The sequence below is a fragment of the Mytilus californianus genome, unplaced genomic scaffold, assembly GCF_021869535.1.
Source record: "Mytilus californianus isolate M0D057914Y unplaced genomic scaffold, xbMytCali1.0.p SCAF_6, whole genome shotgun sequence".
In the NCBI taxonomy this organism is placed as follows: domain Eukaryota; kingdom Metazoa; phylum Mollusca; class Bivalvia; order Mytilida; family Mytilidae; genus Mytilus; species Mytilus californianus.
This window is the reverse complement of record NW_026262712.1, coordinates 79695045-79714221: the sequence shown is the minus strand read 5'-3', so window position 1 is coordinate 79714221 and position 19177 is coordinate 79695045. Positions and strand designations below refer to the sequence as shown.

General features: G+C 33.3%; 1 protein-coding gene across 1 annotated transcript in view; it reads right to left on the bottom strand.

The window, feature by feature from the left end:
* Positions 1-262: 262 nt before the first annotated feature.
* LOC127705018 (heat shock 70 kDa protein 12A-like) overlaps positions 263-19177 on the bottom strand; it is a 33536-nt gene continuing 14621 nt past the window's right edge. The window contains exons 3-6 of the mRNA XM_052209258.1: positions 16794-17138; positions 10741-10959; positions 5648-5795; positions 263-2868 (exon numbers count right to left, since the gene is read on the bottom strand). Coding sequence (XP_052065218.1) covers positions 2771-2868; positions 5648-5795; positions 10741-10959; positions 16794-17138 — 810 coding nt within the window. The 3' untranslated portion in view covers positions 263-2770. The remainder of the gene's footprint in view (positions 2869-5647; positions 5796-10740; positions 10960-16793; positions 17139-19177) is intronic.

The window sequence follows — 19177 nt, the reverse complement described above, 5'->3', positions numbered from 1 at the left end:
CAGACAAACAAACATCGTGGTAAATCATTCAGTTAATACTTGCATGTGCCTTTAATTTGATGGACTAAGAACTATTCAAAATGTTACCACGTCTAAGCATTTGTAACGAAAACACGTAGAAGGAGTTTTCCTATAATATCATAACTACATTTTTGACGTCGTGAATTAGGAACTGAAATCTATATTTCAAATTTATGGAAATTTGCCAAATGCAATCTCTCCTTTGTACAGAATTTCATGGCAGATAAAAACTATAAAAAACTTATCTCAGTCTTATTTCTAACGATATTTAATCCAAATACCAAATTCAACGATTGAACAGCAACAGTTCAATCACAAGCTTGAAGAGTTAAAAAGAATTTCAACAGGATGAACAATTTCACGTACACATTTTATGACGTTTCTGTCATATTACAAAAACACTTCATTTATTATCTCTTCGAAAATGTGCAATGTGCATAATATTATTAAGCATCGATATAATTATTTTGCCAAGATTTTCAGAGACCTTTAATTTTTCTAGCTAGTGCCTTCTCCAATTGCTATTTGGTTGTTTATGTTGTGAAAACAAGTTTTGGAGTTCATGCCTGATATGATTGGATATTGACAAAAATAATAATATATGTTTCATAATTCACAAATCACCAAATATAAACCACAGAAATACTTTCATAATAACATGATGAATTATTCATATATTTTATGCAAATAAAAACAGTTGATTTATGTTATATTTACAAAACAAATAATTATGATTTAAATTGAAGCTAAGGAGACGTGGGGCATATAGTCAATGAGACGGCACCCAGCATCACAAAAACAAACGACGTATTGAGGAGAATCCCATTACTTTCTGCTAAATCTGTGGAAGGGGATATCTTTTTATTTCTATACAATTTGAAATGTGATAATATCAAGGCAAACACAACAATATATACGTATAACCTTTGATGGTCTTTTAGTAATGTCACCAGATGCTTTTCGAACTTTGATTCTGAGTTGTCGTGATTCACGATATAGCAAGGACTATTTAAACTTTTACGGTATATGTTACCTGACTTGGGTAAGGCACATCAAGGATGTGGCGGGGTTAAACATGTCTGCTAGCACAAAACCCTCCCCCTAACCTGGTACAGTGGTGTAACAGTACAACATAGGAACAAACTATCAAAATCAGTTGAAAGGGATTAACTCATATGATCGATACAAAGCACATACAAATCGGTACAAAAACACAAAAGACACAAAGTACAGGTGTGAGAGTACTCACAGTTACTGAAAGCTAGTTCAAAACCAAAAACAGCAAATACAAAAGTATGCGTCTTAGACTAAAATAGTAGACATCCAACATCCTGTCTAAGACAACTGTCATAAAAAAAAAATCTAAATTAATTACCACCAAGAAATAAAACAGATAATTAAATTTTTTCATAGAAAGGATATCGTCCAGAAAAACTTTTGTACCATTTACATTTGTATAATTACAAGCCTCCTTTTTCTAATATTGATTACAATCTTATACTATTCTGCATAACTTTTAAAAATCCAACTTTCAAGTTGTAAAAGTGAAGAAAAAAAAATGTTTTGTCTCTGTCAGAACAATAATATAACTCCGCTTTTCGTACCCTTTTTCGTCTTGGTTTGATGATGTTTAATTGTAAAGCCATTACCTTAATTTCAAACTTACGTCATATTTAAATATCCCTAAATAAGCTGACAACAGACGTCTAAGCCATACATTGAAACTGATGTCAAAACTGAAATGCAACAGAAGTAATTAGGTAAAAAAAAAAAAACGTTTCGATTCAGAAAAGTGGCAAATCGAAAGAAGCATCACACTGTTCTCCAGATGTTTTATCAAAGGCATAAACTTTCAATTCGGTATTTCCAAATACAACAGTAACCTCTACTGCTCTCTTTTGTTTAGTTGGATTTTTAAGTGTTACCACGAAATGTCCTATTTTTTCACATTCGTCTTCATCTGTGTACTTTGGATTATCTTTTGTTGACGCAAAAATTGATAGATCAACAGCTTTCTGATATCTGTGAAGAGTGTAGTGTGTCTTTTTGATGGTTGTATCCATCTCCAAGACTGATCCAGATGCGGCATAAAGACCAAAAACCCCATCACATCTCTCCACTCCTTCTATAACGCTCTTTCGCTTTTCGTCGTGCTTTGAACTATCAAATTCAGGTGCTATACCTACTCCATACGAGAATCGCGAAACACGATGCGAAATTAGATGTGGTGAATGACCAAACATAACCGCTCCTTTGATTACACAAAGATCTGCATCCTGTGGGACAATAACTTTGTTATTTGGAAATCCTTTCCGAATGGCATCTTGTATATATTTTGAATCTGCTAATCCTCCAACTAAAAGAATTTTTGTTAGCCTTGGATTGTTTACACTAAATATTATTTGCGTGATAAGATTGCATATTCTCTCAGCTGTTGGATCAAAGAGTCGCTTTCTTACCAAGTTTGCACTTATGTACACCCAGTCGTTTTCTATGGTAAGTTTGTCATCATGTGGACCTAGGTGAAGTATTTGTTCGAAGTTTTCTGTTGTCATTTTCTTGCATATGGCATTTAGGAAAATATATGGTAACCGCAGTGACATTTCGTTTTCTTTAAATGGATCAAAATTTTTTTTGGCCGCTTCGAACTCCCTATGGATGTCAAAGTATTCTTTCGGATGACTCCGTTCGATCTCTTTTATTAAAGGACCTCCAAAGTTTCGAATCAATTCATGAACCAAACTGTTATTTATCGAATTCCCCCACAGTCGTCACCGGTTGCGTGATGGATTTCTTTCAAGTACCCGTTTCCTAATTTTTCATGAACGGCAATATCCACTGTCCCACCTATAAAATTATATTTAATTTTTAATAATCTAATTATGAATTAAGCAACAAACACTAACTTCCCTTTGAAAAGTATACCCTGAAAGCTGACATATCCCTTTTCTAAACATTTCAAAGTAAAATAATTTATGTTTTTTCACTTTCAAGGACACTTTAGAAAAAGTCTGCTACTGTGGGCTATATCTATTAACCTATGATATCAAATTCAATAGTTAAAAAGGAGACATTCCACTTACAATATTTTGCATATACCAGAAGTTTCTTTTAATCATGCAACATCGTGAACCTTACTCTATATTGTAATTGATTTATATGCAAAGTTCTTATTACTAGCCATCTTAGTAAATTGTTCAGCAAAACACTTACATTGCTGCAGCAGTAAGCATTTTGACATATTTGGTATCAATTTCGCCATAAATGATTTCAGTAGTTTCAGAAAATCTTGGATTGTTCTACACATTTCCTATAAGTTGATGTAAAGCTAGTTCTTAGCTGGTGTCAATATCGTCTTTCATTAAACAGAAAAGCGAAGAAAAAAGAACGCAAGGAAGGTGTAAACCTGCGCATTCTGCCCTGCTCAAACCACAAAACACACACAGAAACAATAGAATATCTGTCTAACCATTTTTTGATTGCAAAAATGCGTCTTGACACGCCAAAACACACGTTGTCTCACATATCGTAATAAATCTTATCGTCAATAATGGTATTAAGGCATTTTCGAGTGTTGGGTAGATATTTTCAATAAAACCTAAAGGTATTAAGATGACGCATCCTTTTCGAATATTCCATACCATGCAGAAAACGTGATACGCCTGAATTCACTCTTATATCTATTACCACACAAACTTACATCTGCAACTGTCATTTTTTTATTTTGATTGTGAATTTTCCAGAGTATCTGTTATCACTAATCGAAAACAATGTATCCTATTCTCTTAAAACTGGCTCAACACTGACATTACACGCGTTCATGTTCACATTATACAGAATTTAATATGGTATTGATCATGAAACCAAAACTGCTCAAGCAGGGCTATGAGGAAGAACGACTGAAATCGACATCACACAAGTTTAACGGTCACCATCACGAATTGGTTGAAATACACGATATATATATATATATATATATATATATATATATATACAATTCTAAATTGAAAACAACGTTCAAACCTATGATTGCGTTGGATAAAAACCGCAATTTTTATACGTGTGCATGCAAAACAAAATTCTTGTTAGAGGGGTCTAAATACAGCACAAACAACATTTTCCAAAAGACATAAAAAGTGAAAAAGTATATTTTAACAAAACGCATTTGACTAACAGGTCGAACAACACATGTTCTTAAACCCCGCTGACTGCCATTGGCGAATGCCAAATAAACGGATCACCGATGTAATAAATGGATCTTAATTATAAATTTAATACTAAACAGAAAACAATAAACTTGCGGAAAAGATGGTATACCTCAAACAAAAGGTGCAAAGTTTTTTGTACACCATATCCGGATTTCGACAATTAATGTCTCTTCAGTGATGTTAGGAATCGAAACGGTATTTGGAAAGCCATACAATATATGTGTGTGTGTGTCTAAACTTGTAAACGACTTATCGCGGTCTTAGATCTTTAGAATTCTACAAGTCGTATGCTCTGTAAATTTAACATATTTTGACATATTGACTGAGTGTGATGCATGCCCTGATATCAGGAGACGCTTACCATGTCGATGCACCCAGTCTGGTTCCGTTTTGAGTTCATGCAATTATCTCAAGTGTTTGATTTTAATGTTGATTTTTATATTCTTCAGGATTTACGAGATTTGAACATCGGGTAACTGCTTTTGTCCTCTTATTTACCCAGAAAAAGAAAAAAACTAAATTTCCTATGTTCCAGAGTATTCCTTTGGTTTACTAGGAAGGAAAGGAGACTGCAGACATCTGCATGTTTCAAATTTCTATTTGAATAAGTCATATTGATATTACCAGGTAAAACTAAATACTCAAAAATGCACTTATAAATAAGAAGACGGATGAGGACAGTAAAATAAAAACATGACGTAATGGCGGTTCAAATCATTAATTGATCTCATCGAAATGCAAAAGAGGATTCATTTAGACTCTGATTGACATCATTAAAATTATAGAACAGCAATCACTATTAGCCATATTATGTTAATATATGTATTCAAAATGACAAAAATTTGCCTTTCAAATATTAAGAAAAATTGTTCCGAAAATTACGTAAGCGCATACATGTCTGCCTCTTGTTGCGTTAATAAAGTCTGGTTACAAGATTGAATCACAGAAAAAAATGATAAGGAAATTTGTAAACATATATAGTATTCAATATTATGATACGATCTAATATATAACTGTTTCAATTGCATGCTTCTGAGTGTTCATACTTTTTCTAAAGTTGCTATATCTTATGGTTATTTAAATTGTTTGTAAAACCTCTAAATAATTTCCTGTAAATCTTATTCTATCGCCTATCATACTAGGTACATGGTTATAGCTTAAACATATGTCTCTATTGAAACCTTTGGAATTTGCGTTCCGCTCCAAAAAGAATTTTTTAGGCATTTGATCGAATGCCTGCCTGAATAATATATGGTGGTGTAATCTTATAACCTAATACGAATTCAGATGGTTGAAATAGGCTTTGTTAAGGGACTTTCCTTGGAGTTCGGTATTTTTGTTATTTCACTTTTTACTGAAGTATCGAGGTTTTTGTTTTATTGATTAATAATGCATGGATATCCGTATATGTTTCTTACCACCAAGATCAACGACCATGTACTGCGTTCCGGTACTTGAAACCGTTAGTTTAGGATCACTGAGATCTTTGCTCTTTACATATTGACAATATATTGATGCAGCCTCTGGTTCTAATGCAATTATCAGCTGGTTGTCTGGAATGCCAGCCTAAAAAATGTATTTTTCAGGATTATGTGATCGAAATAAAGCATGAATGGATAGTGACATGTTTCCGACATTCAATCATTAGCAAACCGATATAGTAGGTACAGAGTAAGCTAAAAAAAATACCACTAGAATAGCAAACATTAAATATTTGAAAAAAAACATTTTTCTTCGCACCATGCACTTCTAAATTATGAAATTGCACTCGCATATAAATTATTAAATATTTCTTTCTCGTATTATTTCCATAAATCCCCAAAAAATGACAATACCTGGAGATAAAAAAATTGAGAACGGAAATGGGGAATATGTCAAAGAGACAACAACCCGACCAAAGAGCAGACAACAGCCGAAGGCCACCAATGGGTATTCAATGCAGCGGGAAAATCCCGCACCCGGAGGTGGTCCTCAGCTGGCCCCTAAATAAAATTGTGTGCTAGTTCAGTGAAAATGGACGTCACACTAAACTCCAAAACATATAAATTAACTAAAATTAAAAAAAACATACTAGACTAACAAAGGCCAGAGGCTCCTGACTTGGGACAGGCGCAAAAATGCGGCGGGGTTAAACATGTTTTGTGAGATCTCAACCCTCCCCCTATACCTCTAGCTAATGTATAATAAAGAAACACATAGCAATACGCACAGTTAAAGTTAAACTCAGTTTAAAAGAGGTCCGAGTCCGATGTCAGAAAAGGTAACAAAAGAAACTAAGCAAAGTGACAATGATACATAAATGAACAAAGGACTACTAGCAGTTACTGACATGCCAGCTCCAGACCTCAATTAAACTAATTGAAAGATTATGTCTTCATCATATGAAAATCAAGTACAATCCCTCCCGTTAGAGGTTTAGTATCATACCATCATAAAATATATGAGAAGAACATAACCCGTATCATGCCAACAACTGGTTTTAGAATAAATGTGTTTATTTCCGATGCAAAGACCCTATGAGTGAATCAATATTAATACCAAAATATGCAATCCTTAATGCCTTGACAACAGTATCGTAACTATATCCTTTCCGAATAAGTCTGTTTAAAGGTTTGGTTAGCTTTTGAGGTGAATGCCGACATTTTTGTGCTCTGTAAAGAATATTACCATAAAATATTGGATGTGAAATACCTGAACGCATAAGATGTCTGCATGTTGATTTATATTTACGAATGATGTCCTTGAACCGATGATGAAATTTAGTAAATGTTTTGACTAGTTTGTGATATCGAAAACCCTGGTGTAATAATTTTTCAGTAATACAGAGATTTCTTTCGTTGAAATGAAACACGAGCGAATCGAACAAGTTGGGATATATAAACACCATAAGATGGCGACAAAGGAACGTCACCATCTTAAAATGGATAATTAACATTAGGAAATGAAAAATTATCTCTTTTATCATAAATTTTGGTATTAAGCTTCCCGTTAAAGATAAAGATATCAAGATCCAGGAAAGGGCAGTGTTCATTGTTAGTATTAATTTATTTAAACCAAACATATACTTTATTGATGTTTACATTCGGATCATCAACATGCGTATCATTAATGTAAAGATATATCCAAATAAAAGAGAGAAGAAAGATACCAAATTGGCATCCAAACTCATAAGTCGAAAATAAACTGGATAATTGGCAATCATAACACATCTCCTTATTTTTATTTTGACAACGTCATTGTAAAAAGAGTAAAAGACCACAATACAAACAACAGTATTCAAAACACAACACAGAAAACTAGGACACGAACCCCAACGAAAACCGGGGGTGATCTTAGGTGCTCCGGAAGTGTAAGCTCATCTTGCTCCACATACATCGTCAAAAATTATTTCAGGCTCCAAAAAGCGGAAGCAGGCGGTATTTGACTGATTCGCAGACAGTTATATTCTAAAGATTGCTTTTAACAAAAAAGACATTTGAAGTTAAAATTCTATTTAATTGTGTTGGTACCCTTTCCATGCAGACAATGTTCGATTTACAATGAAGCAGGTGTACTCTTACAAGAACATTTCAAAACTATAGAAAACAAAGTTAAACTTTATGTTTGATAAATATGTGATGACCTATTCTTTTTCAAATGACGATCTATTGAGGAATTCGCTGCCAGACTTATAAGCGGTTGGATTGCTGGGGTAAGATTTCTGTGTGACTAAGGGACGCTTTTCTACTATTGGCGCTATCAGGCTAAAAGGTAGACCCCTGTTTCAAAACGTTTTACTGACGCAGTCAGGAATAATTTCGGTTTGTGACCTATTTATAAAGGACGCTTCACTATGGTAACGACATGCATGATTGTCACTAATCTTTACTCTGATTGGACGAAATAACGAAATTGAACAAAAAACAACAAAAAAAAAAAAAAGAAGATATATGCTACAACATTACGGACATAAAATCAAACTTAAAAATAAAATTATCCAGATAAATAACTAGAGGCTCTCAAGAGCCTGTGTCACTCACCTGATTCTACTTTGGTTTTGGTAATCATGTAAAAATAGATTAAAATCATAACAGATACCCTAATAATGATTGAGGCCAAAATTGGTTTAATATTGGCCCTGTAATTTAATCAAAAGCAGAAGACTTTTGTAAAGTTTACAGAATTTACCAATAAATTCATTGAAATTGTAGAAAATGACTTCATAAGGACAATAACTCCAACAAGATGTCAATTGACAATTTTGCTCATGTTGCCTTATGTGTAGATCTTCTTTTCTTATGCCATGTTTGGTTTCATTCCATTCAGTGCTCCTCTAGAAGAAGCATTTGTATGTATTTCCCATAGGGTCTTGTGTTAAACTAAGTCCCTCTATGGCGGCCATCTTGGATGACGGATCGGCTTCAAAGTAACAATACTTGGTTAGCACCTCATAAGGAACATTCATGTCATGTTTGGTTTCATTCCATTCAGTGGTTCTCTAAAAGAAGACATATGTATGTATTTTTCATAGGGTCCTATGTTAAACGAAGTCCCCCGCTGGCGTTCATCTTGGATGATGAATCGGCTTCAAAGTAACAACACTTAGTCAGCACCTCATAAGGAACATTCATGTCATGTTTGGTTTCATTCCATTCAGTGGTTCTCTAAAAGAAGATATTTGTATGTATTGTCCATAGGGTCCTATGTTAAACGAAGTCCCCCGCTGGCGTTCATCTTGGATGATGGATCGGCTTCAAAGTAACAACACTTGGTCAGCACCCCATAAAGAACATTCGTGCCATGTTTGGTTTAATTCCATTCAGAGGTTCTCTAAAAGGAGACACTTGTATGTATTGTCCATAGGGTCCTATGTTAAACTAAGTTCCTCTCCGGCTATCTTGGATGACCACAACGAGGGTTGGTCAAGGGCCGACAGACTTGCTCAGGAAAGGTTTTGGATAAGAAAGCTAAGGACAGTTTCCCCAGAGGGCATTAATGAAAAAAAACATAGAATGTTTCACTCATTTTCCCTACCATCACTCATTTTCCTGCCATCACTTGTTTCCAGTAACTCCGGCTTCTGTACTAGACTCCTACATTTTTAAGGAATTTTTTAATTATACTAGTTTTAATTACAGGGTTCTACTCATTTGGGATGGATGTAAAAGTACGCAGTCACGTTCAATTATTTTTCTTATCATTATAAAACTGCTATTTATTTGGGGTGTTAAAATACGCAGGTTCTGTTTTAATTACTCTACTGTTGTCAAATTTGAAATATAATACAAGCTTAGATCGGTCAGTGCTGTTTATTGGGAATGTATTTCCACGCAGTTTTTGTAACATCTTAACTGTCCTCACCTTTGGAATTTAAAAGTGCAAGCTCATATCGCAAATTATTACTATTTTTATTTTAGGTATGTCGTTGCGCCGTGTTTGGAAGTTTTAGAATTGTACTAGCGTCTCTATGATGTTCTAGTAAAACTGTTTTTTTTTGTATAGAATTCAAGATGCTATCGTTTTATAATCAGAATAGGTTGATAAGATTCATTTTACATCATGATCATACTGATGAAGGATATCTGTTATCCGAAATATTTATAGTTACATTTGTTCATTTTATTGTTATTTTTTGGTGATGTTGTACCCTTTTAGACTGGTTATATATTATATTTTGTAGTGTACTGTATCATAATTATATGATCCATCGCCCCGTTAGATTTATCGTTGGCTATTATTCAGTCATTTTATATATATATATATATAAGCCTAAGAATGTAACTTTAACACACTAATGAGTGTTATAAAATTAGTTGTTATATTTTATATTATTCACGCAATATTTCGCTAAACAAATTAGCTTCATCAGGCGTGTGCATCTCTCAAGGTCAAATCGGATGCATGACAAAAAAAATATTTTTGTAGCTTGAACTACACAAAATTTGAGTAAAAGTTTAACAAAATTTATTGATGTTCTATAAAAAATATATGTTTGTAAATTGTCTAGAAAAATATTTTTGCCGCTTATTGTTAGCTTGAACTAAACAAAATTTGAGTAAAAGTTTAACAAATTTTATTGATGTTCTATAAAAATTATATGTTTGTAAATTGTCTAGAAAAATATTTTTGCCGCTTATTGTACATAGCAATTCTTAAATCAAAACAAATTGTTGTTTTAGTTTAATAGAATGAAGTTCAGGATTTATATATATATATAAGTCTAAATTGAAAACAACGTTCAAACCTATGATTTCGTTGGATAAAAACCGCAATTTATATATATATATTTAGTTAATTAAGTACCATGCAGTGTATAGAGAAAGTCGCATATACCCAACTTTCAGAATCGTCAGCCTTTTGTCGTCAAATTATGTGCATTTTTTTTTTAACTATGATAGAAAAACACTGATAAAGATTCATGGTTTGTTTTTGTTAATTCTATGCTCACATCTGATTGCGCCAGGTATCTTTTTTAAAGATAGTACTTGTTTTTCAATATTAGACATACAATTATACATCTGTTTTTACTTACGACTTCAGCACTTTTCCTCATAAACCTCTTGGCAGCTTCTGACCATATTGCTGGAACTGTGAGAACCCAACGAACTTCGTCAGTACTTAAATGAATACCATGTCTAGTGATAGAGTCTTTGAATTCTTTCATTAAAGCTGAAATTGCTCTTGCAAATACAGTTTCCGCTAATAAAGGCCTCCCGTTAACATCATTTAACACCATAAGAGATGTGGGAATCTAAAAACGAAAAATCTTAAATTCACCTATCTTCTCAGTATCCTCTCCTTGTTGACTTTGAACGGTATGGGTTGATGTGGTGTTGATATAATATAAACATAAATATTAACAGCTGCTTAATTAGAGCAATATGCTAGAATTTTTAGCTCTATCTCAAAAGGTAACGCGAAACATTGCCCAGTCCCGGAACATTAATCTGATTTCTAGCCAACCACTTTTTGCTGGATATTATTTGCTGCAAGCGCAGTAGATTTGATTTGATTTTTTGGTGTTTTAACGCCACTTTTAAGCACGGCTTTTGGGCTATTTCGTGGCGGCCAGTTTTTATTGGTGGAGGAAGCCGGAGTCCCCGGAGAAAACCACCGACCTTCGATAGGAAAACTGACAATCCTAGTCAATTAAGATTGGAGTCGAGTAAACCCGCACGAGCGGGGTTCGAACACACAGTGTTGACTGGCTAGTGATTACAGTAGTAACTACTTAGACCACTCGGCTACCGAGGCCCCTGCAAGCGCAGTAGAAAAGAAGCGACAATTCTGGTTTGACATTTACAGAGATCGAGCCAACGACCTGCATTGTGAGCTTGGTATCACGATACAAATGAGGCCAAAAATGTACAAACTGCAATTTCTTTTGAACATTTATCACTTATCTGCATCTATGACTAAAGTCAGCACTGTCACTTTCCAACCCCATGAAACATTAACAATCTGTATACACTCATCAATAAATACTTTTAATCTTAAAGAACTTTAAATTAAACAACGAAAACCTTTCCGGCTATGACAGAAGAGTTTTGTCCTGAAGCTGATAGAAATGAAAAGCTAATGTTGTTTTACGAAAACACCAAAATGATTCATACAAAACACGAGTCTGGTTTTATTTTTTACCTTTCCGTAGGGATAAACGGTAACGGATCTGTCATTCAAACCAACTAATACATATGTATACACACATACAAATATTTGCTCTGAGAATTCGAAGACTTATTAATTCTGACGAAGAGAAAGAAGAAGGTACTTTATTAGACGCAGTTGACCCTTCATTCAAAGTACTTCGAAATTTGTACTAAAATGTCACTCGAACCAAACAGAACATGTGTTATCGTGTAGGTGAAGATTGTATCTGATGTAGATTATTCTCTAAAGCATGCAAATGAAACTCCACGATCTTTGTATATTGAAAACATTACAACTTTCCTTAAGTTAGCTATGACGGGGATAATATGCTCCTATCTAGAGTTCAAATCGAAAGCCGTTCATCCCGGTCGACACATTTTCCGAACCTATCTGGTTTTTAATTTTTTTTTAAATTATTTTTTTCTACTGAATATGGATACAATGTTAACAAATGGACCCAGAACAAGCACAATCGATTATAATAAGATAAGATAAGAGAAATCAATACCAGAATTCGTTACCACAACTTACTTTGAAATTTTACTAAAATATTCCACATATATAGGTACAAAGATTTGATCTGGAAGTTTGGCTGTACCTTATTTCAAACCGAATAGCAAATCCTGATTTTTATGGTGATGTTGTTTACCGAGCCCGGAAATTTAGATACGATCCGGGTGAACTTATCAGGCCTTTAAATAAACTTATTCTAAAAGGTTATAAATATTGATTTTTGTTATCAGTAAATTAAAACCATACTTAATAGTATACATATGCAAATTGGTGGTTCTACAATCTGCCGATACCTATATTTTGGCATTGCACAAAGTTAAGTTTTTCTCTGATTATTTATGACGTTTTTACACTAAATCACTAAATCCATTAATATTGGATGTTGGATGTGTACTGATTGATATTTAAGTCTTAGATACATGAATTGTTATATTAGTTGAAACTGGCTTTGAACTAGCTGTCAGTAACTGCAAGTACTATAAGATCTGTGCTTAAGTGTCTTTTTTGTTGTGAGGAATGTATAAATTTCCTGCCACGTCCGGCCTGTATTTTTGTTAGATGTTTTTCTGCTTTGTATCGATCTGATGAGTCAAGCCGATTTTACCTGCTTTTTATAGTTTGTTCTTATGTTGTGCCGTTACACCACTGTCCCAGCTTAAGGGAGGATTGGCGTCTTCAAACATGTTTAACCCCGACACATTCTATAAGTGCCTGTCTCATGTCAGGAGCTTGTAGTTCAGTGGTTGTCGTTGGTTCATGTGTGTCATATCTGTTGTCCGTAAATTGTTATGTTAAACATGAGGCCGTTAGTTTTTTTCAATTGATTGGTTTCATATTTTTCATGTCGGGGCCTTTTATAGCCGACTATACGGTATTGGTTTTTCTCATTGTTGAGGGCCGAACGGTTGCCTATATCCACATCATTTGAACTTTGGTGGATAGTTGTCTTATTGACATTCATATTGAATCTCCTATGTTTATATCAGTCGAGCAAACACGATTTAAGAGATAAAGTGCGTTAACACAGCAATTTTTTTTTTGCTATATATTTCATAGAAAACCACATTCTTTGCATACGTTTTGGTAATAGATTAAATAAATTATATAAATGCATGACAAAGACACTATTGAGCCAAAAAAAAACTTTATGGACTTTTCCTATCTTCATTTGCTCAAGAATAAAAATTCTTATCGTGACTGATTAAGAACTAAGTAAAATTGTTTCCATGCAGGATTCCATGAATTATATTGTTATGACGAAAATAGACAAACACAGTTAGTGGGAAACCGTTATTAAGAATACTGCTGATACTAGAAAGTCGGCTTTTCATTTTGATTTGTTTCCTGATATTGAAACAAATGGACGACTTTAAACTAGGATCTATGTCAACGCAATGATGTCAGTTTTCCCATTGCCGATTTCTAGTGTTTCGGCTTTAACATACCCTCTGCCACATCATATGGCGTTATCATATCTCAAATAAATTGTAACTCGCGTGCATGATTATCACAAATTGGTTGACCGATACGAAGGGTATGCTTTTCAACTCATAAGTGACATATTAAGGCGGGTTTTGATCTTTACCAGTATTACTATGAGAAAAAAAAAACCGACTGTAATCGACACTACATACTTTTTTTGCGATCACTATTACGAATTATTGACCGATATGATGTGACAGCGTTTCAACTGACAAGCAACATTTTTTCGCGGTCTTAAACTTTGATCGATACCAAAATAGTCGTTTAGTCTGTAAAGGAGTTGACCCGGTAAGTCTCCTCTTTGGCCCCAAAATATAGCATTTCAAAAATTTGTTTAAAAAGGTAAACTTTTATAGCTAATTATTGGAAAGAATTATACTTTTGTTACATAAATATGGGTTGGTTTTTACAATACAATGCACATGCATCAGGTACTAGCATCAATAATTCATGCAAAATTACTGAAATCTTCGCATTTTTAGCATTTGTGCTAATTTTTAGACGGTTTTTGTCTAAAATGGAAGGGGCCGCACTTGTGTTCAGTCTAAACATTAAATATACGTTGTATTGGATAATACATAACATAACATATATAAAGGTTGCCACTTCCATTTTAGACAAAAACTATCTGAAAAGTGATGTTTTTTTGGCATATTTGATAGATTTGTCATATCTAAATTTGAATTTAGGCGTCTTTAATGACCAAATCAGTTCGAATCTTTTACTTAAACATTGAAACGACTGAAGAAGACACCTAAGTATTAAAAAAATGTCAAAAATCTTTCATCCGATGTACTTCAAATTTTAGGCCAAAATAAGCCCTTACTGGACCTTCTCCCTTACCGATTTTCCCTATTCCTTATCATAAAATTTTGACTGAGTGTGGATACGCATTGCAGATGATGAGCGCATAGAAAGAAACATCTACCCTCTCGTCACACCTGGGCCCTTGGTCATAAATCTTTACTCAGTACAAAATTTGTGCTCGAAACACCAAATCCAGTATTTTGGTTGGTTGATTTCTGAGTCCGAGTACACTAATCGTGCTCCAAAGTTTTATAACCGCAAGGCCTGATCTCGCACCGTTTGCGGTTCCCTCAGGTTTTGTGTTTTTACCTAGATTTGTATATTCTAAATGGCTTTACGAGAATTGAACATTCTATTTAATTTAAACTTTAAAAACATTATGGGTATTGATCCGGCTACTCTCTGGAATTCTCACGTAACTGAAGTTATATTTGCCACAGTGCAATTTTGGGAAAATCCCTTGTTCTAATACTTAAAATAAATAGTTTTTTTTCTTAAAACAAACTCATTGAAAATTATTTCTAGCAAAAACCGATATTCTACAATTTTATCTTCTAACAGAATTTTCCGACAGCGTACTGTATTTATAACGTTCGGATTTCTCTGTCGCATTAAAACAAAACCCATCACACTGAAGATGTATTTGTCTTTTTTGCATGCAATGGTCAAAAGATTAGAAAACCAAAGAGATGTAGCATGTTTTGTTCCATTTCGTTTTAAGACAGGTACTAGTATATAATCAAAACAATGGTGTAACGTATCAAATAGTGCATTTTTTTTTCAGATTAATACAATTCCATTCAATTCTACAGAAAACATGAATGACTTGTCATTCATTGTGAAATAGAATAACGTCGTCTAATTTTCCCAAGATTACGTGGAGTAAGAAAGTCTTTAAAAGCAATTTGATTTATTTTTTTTCAATCGAAATTTATTATGACTTTCTGGAAAAAAAATCGTGCACGTTTGTGATCACCAATAATTAATATATGCAAAATTGATTGCTAAATAGCAAGACTTTCTTCTGGTTAATATGACATTGATTTTGGGCGCTAAACGACCCCTACTGATTTATCAAAACGGTGTAATATGATCAAAATGATAAACCCCCAAAACGTCTAAAAGAGATGATCGTCAAAGCCAAAAAGAAAAGCCATAACTTCAACGAAGGAAGGCTACATTTTTTATAAAGCTTATCTGGCCGGATTGTCTAAGTTGCTAGACACAGTGCAGGTTTGAAGTGATGTCACAGAAACATCGGTACAAGTCACATTGAGGGACGGAAAAACTTTGTAAGGATCAGGTGACAGAAATATACGGAATGTCTTGTAAATAGATGAGTACGGGTCAGTTAAATGATTCATTCCTATTATTGACAGACTACGAATTAATACTATATATATATATATATATATATATACAAGTCTAAATTGAAAACAACGTTCAAACCTATGATTGCGTTGGATAAAAACCGCAATTTTTATACGTGTGCATGCAAAAACAAATTTCTTGTTAGAGGGGTCTAAATACAGCACAAACAACATTTTCCAAAAGACCAAAAAAGTGAAAAAGTATATTTTAACAAAACGCATTTGACTAACAGGTCGAACAACAAATGTTCTTAAACCCTGCTGACTGCCATTGGCGATTGCCAAATAAACGGATCACAAGGTGTAATAAATGGATCTTAATTAAAAATTTAATACCAAACAGAAAACAATAAACTTGCGGCAAAGATGATATACCGCAAACAAAGGTGCAAAGATTTTATATATATATATATATGTATCATAATTACTCGTCGTTGGTTATTTTATGTTTCACTGTTTTGCGCAATACCAAACTTATAATTTTCTTCAAAATCAATAAAATTAATTGATATACTTTAGTGATTGTCACGAGAAATCATATTTTTAGAAATAATATAATAAATGCATACATTATAGAAGACGCACTTTCGTCTGTTGCGTTAGTGGATAATACTGTTAAACCCACAGAAACAAAAGTAGTGTTTTATTCACTTCATACCCCATATTATGGTCTAATATTCTTTTACATCTATGTCGAAATGAATGCCGGTTGTGTGTGTCACCATACATTTTTATTATAACCAATAAATATACATTTGCTTACATTTTTGTATAAAGCCATTTTAAATCTTCTGAAGAAATAGAAATCTTTGACTTTATCTTTTACCAGTTTTCCATATTTATCCTCTGCTTCGTAGCCGAACGAAACCAGTTCTCCTGCATCATCAAGTAAAATACTCGTCGGAGTTTTCATTGTTATGCAATTAGACTTTCCAGCACTCCAAGCTTGATTGCAAGATATGTCCATTTGATTTTTTTCAAAATTAATATCATGTTTATCAGCATAAGCATATGCTGAATAAGTAGTTCCGATATCTAATGCCACGATATATTCATATCTTGGAGAGATCATTGACCTTATTACGGCGGTATCAAGGGATTCTTTTGTCTGCAAGAGAAATGAATTTCATCAAGTTTAAGACGAGTTACATGTATATACTCTTTTTAGCGAAAATAATTGAAATGAAAGACAAAATATTCAGATATTATAACATCTCTTCTATGTTTGGAACATTGCATCGGAATTGGAGATAGACGAGTATTTCCTAACATTTCTGATGATCACAGATAGTTGGGAACTATATTGAATGCATTCATCCAACAAACTTGAAATAAAGGATACAACAGATACATTTAAGTCTGCCTCATATCTTAATTTACATCTGAACGTTGACAATGAGGGTCTGGTGAGAAAAAAACTTTTCGACAATAGAGATGATTTCTACGGAAGTGTATTAGGGCCATCTTTTTTTTTTCAAATTGTCGACTTTAAACTTGGAATTATCAACTTTAATCTTGGAATTTCCAGTTTTAATCTTGGAATTATCAACTTTAATCTTGGAATTTCCAACTTTAATCTTGGAATTATCAACATTTATCTTGGAATTATGAACTTTAATCTTGGAATTATCAACATTAATCTTGGAATTATCAACTTTAATCTTGGAATTATCAACATTAATCTTGGAAATTCCAACTTCAAGCTTCCGACCCTCATTAGTCCGACATTGATTTTTCCGACATTCATTAATCGAGTGAATCTCTGAATTGTGAAAATTGTGACTTTTTGCTCACTGGAATCTCGCCTCGGCCAAACAGTGCTCTTCTGTTTGATGTGCTTTACTTTTCTTTTTGTTGGTGATTGCTATTGTAAACATCGATGCACATCCGCCGATTCAGTAATATAATATAATAAATGCATGTACTGCATACATAATTACAAACGGATATTTAAATTTTGACATTAGCAACCGGGTGGGGGGAAGGGGGGGAGGGTGCCATTTTTGTACCAATTTTTATATTACATTCACTAATACTTGGTATCTATAAATATATACAAAGAATGACCTTTTCTTATATACAATATTTAAATATTAAAATGCATAGATTCAAGGACTTTATATTTACTAAATATAAAGTCCATGATTGATTTAAATACCGCAATTGGCCATTAATATAAGATTTCCAATAGCATATTTATATAAGATATGTAGAACATACCCCAAATCAATATAAAGTTATGAAAGAACAATGCATATCAATATAGAATGTCATTAAAAAGTAGTGTCAGATATATAAAATCTCGCAAAATTATGACCCATATTTTTGGCATATCCACGTATAACATTGATAGGAAGTTACAAACCCCCTTTCATGGATATAAGCTACTTGAAGCTATACGAGACTTTAGATACACGTCTATTTTTCTTTAGCATTTTACAAAACATTGAGCCGCGAAAATAATTTTAAGTAGATAAAATATACGGAGAAACAAAATAAACTATGGGCTAGAAGTAAAATATCAGTCATTTCCAAGATAAAGTTGATAATTCCAAGATTAAAATTGATAATTCCATGATTAAAGTTGGAAATTCAAAGATAAAAGTTGATAATTCCAAGATTAAAATTGACAATTCCATGATTAAAGTTGGAAATTCAAAGATTAAAGTTGATAATTCCAAGATTAAAGTCGACAATTTGAAAAAAAATAAAAAAATAAAAAAGGATGGCCCTAATACGCTTCCGTAGATTTCATCTTCCAAGTTGTGAACATTAAATTTTTATGTAGAAACATTTCAGTAAAGCCTACATATGGTTTATATATCGCCCAGTTTATACGATATTCCAAAGCTTGTATTTCCAATTACGATTTCATCAATAGAGGATTGCTGCTTAACAGAAGCTATTAAACCAAGAGTTCTAAGTAGTGGTTGAAGTCACCCCTTTGAAAATTTGACAAACGCCGTAACGAGTTGATTAACCGTTATACAACATCTGTTTTATCGATTAAGACGGATATGTTCCAACTGTCATAACCACAATCCAATCCTCTTTTCCTCAAATATGACCTTCCGAATTAGACTTATCACCAAATAAGCACTTACATGAGCAACACGACATGTGTCACATATGTTGTTCAGTATTTAT